The 7,201-nt window shown below is 44.7% G+C and overlaps 1 protein-coding gene across 1 annotated transcript; it reads right to left on the bottom strand.

Annotated features, from left to right (window-relative positions):
* Positions 1-1,299: 1,299 nt before the first annotated feature.
* On the bottom strand, positions 1,300-6,887 carry LOC108285685 (galactoside-binding soluble lectin 13-like). Its single transcript, XM_017503009.2, has 4 exons — positions 6,407-6,887; positions 4,276-4,352; positions 3,566-3,776; positions 1,300-1,550 (listed from the first exon to the last, which is right to left on the bottom strand). The coding sequence occupies exons 1-4, from the start codon at positions 6,419-6,421 to the stop codon at positions 1,434-1,436; spliced, it is 420 nt and encodes a 139-aa protein (XP_017358498.1). The 5' UTR covers positions 6,422-6,887; the 3' UTR covers positions 1,300-1,433.
* Between the last annotated feature and the right edge of the window lie 314 nt (positions 6,888-7,201).

Genomic DNA, 7,201 nt, shown 5'->3' with positions numbered 1-7,201 from the left:
GCTCCTGAAATTGTCTTCCCTTCAGAGATTCCTTACAGTGTGAGTGTTGTTGGTATGTGTAAAGTATATAAGCCAGTTGTGACTGAATGGAACTGGTTGCCAAGGATGGCGCCTCATGACTACAGTCACAGTAACCACAGCTTGTGGAGTCCTCTCCTTTTGATTAGGGCTGTCTGTGTGTCTCACCTTGATCAATGCAATGCTATAGAAGTGACAATGTTTGCCACTCAGAGGTAGGGCCTCTGATGCTGTGCACCTTCTCCATGAGCCTCTTGAAAGGCTTTCCTTGGAGAAGGCTAATCACATTCATTAAGTCCAAGAACCATGAGACTTTCATTATTTTAGGAAATTCAAGGCATGAATGGGGAGGTGAGGTAGTGAAGGAGATAAACAACCAGTTTCCATGTGTTCAACCAGCCCTAGTGCTGAGTTGGACATAAATAAAGCATCACCTGGAACCCAGCCTAAAAGATCCCTCCAAAAACATGACTCCCATCACATGGTCTACCACTCATACAAGTTCAGTAAATCTTTAAAGCTGGGAGATATCAAAATAAATGATTGCTTTTAGCCAATATGTGTTGGAAGGTTTGCTATGCTGTAATTAGTCACTGGAACAGCAGCAAAGCAGGGTCTGCTTGTTATGTTCATGTGCATGAATTGTGTCTATTTCAATAATAATCTACATGTTGTCTGATCTAACACCATGACCATTTATTTTCAGATAGAAACCCCTGTATTCTGCCCATATAAAATGGAAAAATCTTCAAATATTTGCACATAAGGATAACTGGGATTCTTCAAGGGAAATCACTGGGCTCCAGTGATTCTCTATTACTTGAATTGAAAACTTCATATGCAAAATTTGTCATCTTTTTCTTCAGTTTATTCACAGCAGCCCTCACAAAGCCAGGCACAGTGTCCATACACAATAAACATCCTGAGAACAATGGAAAAATTAAGAAATTCCATATGATTTTCCTTAAGTTACAGTTTCTTCCCAAAGCCACCAGGTACACCTGCATGGCTGTAAACAGCTACCTAACATTTCAGTACTGTGAATCATCTGAGATTGAGTAAGTATTTTGGTTCAGACTGTCTGACGTCAACTACGTCCCACAGAAGAATGCTGTTTCTAATGTCTTCTCAAACAATTCAGGGACCTTTTCCCTCACTCCTTTTGTCATTGGAAGGTTTTTATTCCCTTTGATTGCATGATGTCTCCCATAGAATGCCCTGGCCCCTCTTGGGGATGACCACTTCCTCTTTCCCCTTCTTAAAGCAAGAGTCAAATCATGCGAGGTTTGGCGCAGTTTTAATGACCAAGTGTAGAGGAAGGGGTGATGAGAGATTATTCTGTTAGCAGGCTCTGGGAATTCCATGGTTAGGTAGAAAGAAGGATTCCTCAACAATGAGGAGTGTGATCATCTCCTTCAATAGTAGACACTCACTGAAGACAAGGAGACATCTCTCCACACTCGCATCATCTTCACAGATGATGGCGGGAGTCGGTGGCCAAAGCCATAAACGCGTTCGCCATTTATTGTTACCTACAAGAGGAAAAATGCAGCAGAAAGTATGTCACCAAACAAGCTTTCGGCCTCCTCTCTATTCTGCCTTAGTACCAATAATATTCCCCAAGAAAACTCCTAGTTTTACAAGTGAACCTAATAAGCACACTCCTGTTTACAGATGACGTTTTATGCCTATTTGAGAAAGTTGCTGACTTTATTTTTTTTGTTTCCTCTAGTGAAGTTCTACACTCTATGTCACACAGTTCCTGTTTACTCAACTTCTCTTCTGACCTAGAAGATCCCCATCACCAGGGACTTTGTGACAGGAACTTGAGACCCTGCATCTTGCACAGAGCCTGCCACAAGGCTAATGCTAGACCATGTCCACTGAATGCATACTTTTCAGTTCCATGAACTGACTGCCTTTTACTACTGACGGCATAGTTCCTCTTTGGAGCAGCCTACATGTGAGTGGAGTGGCAAAGAATGAAACCCAGTGTTCTTAGAGAGTTAAAGGAGGACAGGTGTTATAAAACATAGGATATTATCTTCAACCACTTCTAAGCATAGGAAAAGATCCCTCACTTGAATCTGAATAAAATGTGAATCTTTTGGCCTACTTATTAGAGAAAGCCAGAAAGTATGGATATATTTTTTATATTGAGGTTATAGTACAAATCACCTTACCAGTATTAATTTTTTTCACATTTAAAATGCACACATTTTTGAACCAGTTTTTTCATTTCTTTATAAATATCTTCCAACATAAGTGTTTGGAGATTAATAATGAGAAAAGGATTGATTAGAAAGCTTAATACAGCATTATTTGTGAGAGCAAAATAGTGAAAACAACTTTAGTGCCCAAAAAAGGGTCAAGTTCAATAATTTTGAGTAAAATTTTTAGTGCAATATTATGCAATCTTTAAAAACTGAAGCAGCACGTGCCTGTAATCCCAGCTACTCGGGAGGCTGAGGCAGGAGAATTGCCTGAACCCAGGAGGCGGAGGTTGCGGTGAGCCGAGATCGGGCCATTGCACTCCAGCCTGGGTAACAAGAGCAAAACTCCATCTCAAAAAAAAAAAAAAAAAAAACTGAAGCAGCACCATGGATTGATAATGTCTTCAAGATATATTCTTTGACAACGAATCCACTTAGTTCCTAAAGCATAATGTGTAGAGCAACGTATATAAGAATTTGCTTTAAAACAGATAAAGTTATAGACATATCTATATGCTTACATGGGCAAAGATTTCCTCTGAAGGTCTAGGCATGGTGGCTTATTCCTGTAGTCCCAGTATTTTGGCAGGCCGAGGTGGGTGGATCACTTGAGGTCAGGAGATCAAGACCAGCCTGGCCAACATGGTGAAACCCCGTATCTTTTAAAAATACAAAATTTAGCCAGGCGTGGTGGCCAGTGCCTGTAATCCCAGCTACTTGGGAGGCTAAGGCAAGGGAATTGTCTAAATCTGGGAGGTGGAGATTGCAGTGAGCTGAGATCATGCCACTGCCTCCAACCTGGATGACAAAGTGAGATTCTGTCCAAAGAAAGAGAAAGAAAGAAGAAGGAAGGAAGGGAGGGAGGGAGGGAGGGAGGGAGGAAGTAATGAAGGAAAGGAAGGAGAAAAGATTCTCACTGAAGGAGAGCAGAGCTCTGGAAATGTTGCTCTTATGAGTACAATTGGGTCCCAAAAGTGAGACAAACGAACTTACTTTTTGAATGATTAAAACGACTTTTTTCTTAAGTGTATTGTATTCATTCAGCTAAAATGAAAATTTAAATAATGGAATAAGTAGAAATGAGCACTATGGGAAAAGATAGAGGAGATTCTCTACTGGAGGAAATGTCAGGTGAGCCGACCTTGACCTCGGTCAGATTTAGGAACTTGCTGAGGATGGCAGTGCAAGCAGAGCGTGCTCTGTGATGAAAACCTGGGGCAGGACTAGTTATGGGAGATGGGTCCTGAGGAACTGGTGGGGCCAGGTCAATAAGAGCTGCCTCCCGCTCTGGGAACCCACAGAGTCCAGATGCTGGGAGCTCCTGGGGTGCTCACCTGGTACTCATCGTGACGCACGTAGATGTGCACCTCAAATGGCATGCCATCCTGAAAAGGCACATGGTCAGATTTCTCTTCCCACTTCCACACTTCACACTCACGACTGTTCATGACCACACAATGGCCGAAGTACACTCGGAAATGGAAGGCTATTCCTGAGTCTCCATCCGTGTCAGTGCAGAAATCCACCTGCAGCTGTGGGTCATTGCTGAGGGCAAAGCACACAGCATTTTGGGAATGTCCCCCTCTTGTGCAGACACACACTTGACATACAACAAATCCCTTCCACACTTTACCCAGGGCAAAAGTCATAGCTCACTGATACTGCAGGCCTGGTCCCTGTGGGGATGCTTCAGCTCCTCGTGCCCCCAGCTAGGAAGATGCTGTGCTCCTCATTCCCAGATGAAAACTGAGCCACAGTCATTTACTTGGGCCTATGACTTGTTCATTCCCTGAAAATTCAATGCCCCTTGATGAAGGGCTCCAATTCCAGCCCACTGAGTGTTCTCCTCCCCTAGGCCCCGTGGCTGGCCCACATGCAGTTGCTGCAGGTCTCATGCCGGGTGCTGGAGGGTCTCCAGGACCTGCACCTGCATGAAGCCTCCATCCTGCCAGCTAGACATTTCCACATCACTCACACATAACATCAAGCCCTTAGCAAATATTCTCCCTTCTCCACCCCCTCCATTGGACCATGTTATACTCACACAAAAGAGAGGTTCGGTCTCCCTCTGATTATCACGCAGGAACCAAAATACAAGGACAAAGGCTGTATGTATGGCACCTGCCAAGGTATTGAGGGTGAGTGAGAGGTGCAGGGTCAGGTGCAGCCTCCCCTCCTATAACAGATTCCCATGGTGCAGGAGGTTAGAGATCAAAGGGCAGACTCCAAGGCCTCCCCCTTTCACCCTTCCACAGTCAGGGCCTCATATTCCTGAAGAGATGGTGGATCCATAGGTAAGAGCAAGAGTTCAGGATCCAGGATGCCTGGATTCCGGTCCTCATTTTGCCTTATGCTAGCAGTGCCATCTTAGATCCACTACTTGAACTCTCCCTGCCTCAGTTTCCCCAGAACAAGGAGGATTATTGGGAATTTCTACTTTGTAGGGTGTTTCCAGTAATAGAGCAGTTAATATATGCAAAACTTTTACCCTAATCCCTGTCATGTGTAGGGCCTGTTAGGGGTGACCTAGCAGAACAGGGGAGTCCTCCTGAAACACTGACCTGCCTTCATTTTCAACTCAGAAAATGAAAACAAGACTTGAGGATGTAAGAATTTAACAAATTGTCTCCAGTGAGAAACAACACTTGTTGAAAGAGAAAGGGAAATGATAAAAGAACAGGAAACCCCTGTGCGAGGGATGCACATGCATCACAACCATCAAGGGCAATGGACGTCCTTCCCAGAAGGGGACACATTGCTGAGAGCACAGCCCCAGGACTTGCACAAATGAAGCCTGTGGATCAGGGACATAACTGGAGGGAATCATTAATTTCTATGACGACTACAAGGGGTTGATAATTTTTCTGTATTTCTGAGATAGGGTCTTGCTCTGTCGCCCAGGCTGACATGCAGTGGGTGCAATCATAGCTCACTGAAACCACGAACTCCTGGGTGGCAGTGATCCTCATACACCTGCCCCCCTCTTGAGTAGCTAGGGTGAAAGGTGCCTGTCACTCTGCCAGTCTGATATTTACAATTTTTAAAAGAAAGATCTCACTATAATGCCCAGAGCGGTCTCAAACTTCTGGCCTCAAGTTATTCTCCCATCTTTGCCTCCCAAATTGGTGGGATTATAGCCATGAGCCAGTGAATGCAGATACTTGGTTGATTAATATCCACTGTAAGCTCTGCCTGAACTGAGACTAAACTTGTTCCTTCATGGGTGGTGGAATAAGTTTAGTCTCAGTTGAGACAAAGCTTACAGTGAATATTTTGCTTGAATCAGTCTCTGAAACCACAGCCTCTAATGTCCTTCCCTAGCAAATCAGTATCTGCACACCCTCCTGCCCCAAGATGGGAAGAATAGGCTGGGCTGGGATAGGGAAGCTGAGCCTGGGAGGCACAAGCCAGTGATCACTCTGTGCAGTCCCCACCTGAGGAATCATCACCCCCTAGTCTGCATTCCTCTTCTCATTCTTACTGGGAAGAGACATCTACTGATCATACATTCCACTCTCATAAGTGATCTGTAATGAGTCCTTGGTAACTCACAACCCCCAAGATCCCCACTAGTTAAGCCACTTGGAATCCCCATTGAGACACATGAAAGGACACACACCTGCTTTATCAGAGGCGCTGCTCTGTGGGGGAAGCACCTTCACATGCACAGAGGGCCACATGCATGTTCCCAGCTCAATACCTAGTCACATTCCAGCACCCACACCTACAGACAAACAGAACCATGCCACTCACTGAGTCACACACACCTGCTCCCCATGCACATAAAGATGCTCATGCAATGGTCTGGCAGTGATCACACACAGATTCACATCACAGACAGGAAGACGAGGTGCACTCACCCCTTACACTCACACACACACCTGCACATCCTGGTTGACCGTCCACCTCCCACCTAAAGTCACATCATCTCAGCAGAGTTCACTCTCATCAGATACCATGACATGCTCAGAGGGTTACACTGGTCCAGGGTCCATACCCCACACCCCACAAGCATCTCAGATACCATAGCCTGAAAGTTCCTCTTCCAAAACCCACAGCCCTCAGTAAAGCATTCACAGTAGGAATGCTCACATTTTCATCTCATCAAATCTCCCCTGTTTCCTTCTTGGTTTATGTTACTTGAGATTATGGAAGGCTGTGCCTTTTCAACTCACGGGTAGTGGTGGCATTGTTCTCTTCCTCTGAGTGACTCTTCAGAATTCTGTCCTGTCTTCTGTGTAAATCTCTTGAGTTGCAGCATTTAAATGATCCCTTTCATCCCTGCCCTCTGGCTTTATTGCAGATTTCATGCTCCTCCCAGAGAGCTTTCCTTGTAGCATGAGAAAGGCTCAGGGGTCAGGGAAGAAACTCAGTCACAACCATAGCTGTTTGCAGGTCTGTGTCTGTAATGCAGCAGAAATGACAGTGGGAGGAACCAGGTTTTTGATTGGGTTACCAGGGACATGCATCAATAAGGATGATGGATTAAGGGGTAGTGATTGTAAAGCCCAGGTTTATGCCTCTCAAGCCTTTTCTCCACTATGCAGAATCTACCCAGAAAGTGTACATTTTCCCAATTTGTACAATGGCTAAAAAAAAGTTGGGGATTCTGGAGAAAGACATTTGCCCTAGAAGGTAATTCTCTTTGTCTTTGAAGGTTCTAGGAAAGCACTGACCTTGATCCTCAGGAGGATCTGGGGAGAGAAGTAGAGAAAGTTCTTTCATGAACCTGCCCCATACTAGTTGCCTTGGTTCTGCCAGATGAGGGCCACTCTCATCTGTCTGTCACTCACCTGGGCTCTAAGTACACCCTCTCTTTTCCCTTGTTCATGTAAATCAAAGTTTCAGAGACACTATTTTTCCTGCGGATTCTGGGAGAAAAATGAGATTGGTTTTTCTCTTTCATTTTTTTAAACTTTTATTTAAGTTCAGGGATACATATGCAGATAAAGTTGTGTCATGGGGTTTGT

Source organism: Cebus imitator, unplaced genomic scaffold, assembly GCF_001604975.1.
Source record: "Cebus imitator isolate Cc_AM_T3 unplaced genomic scaffold, Cebus_imitator-1.0 Scaffold306, whole genome shotgun sequence".
NCBI lineage: Eukaryota > Metazoa > Chordata > Mammalia > Primates > Cebidae > Cebus > Cebus imitator.
This window is presented reverse-complemented; position numbering and strand designations above follow the sequence as displayed.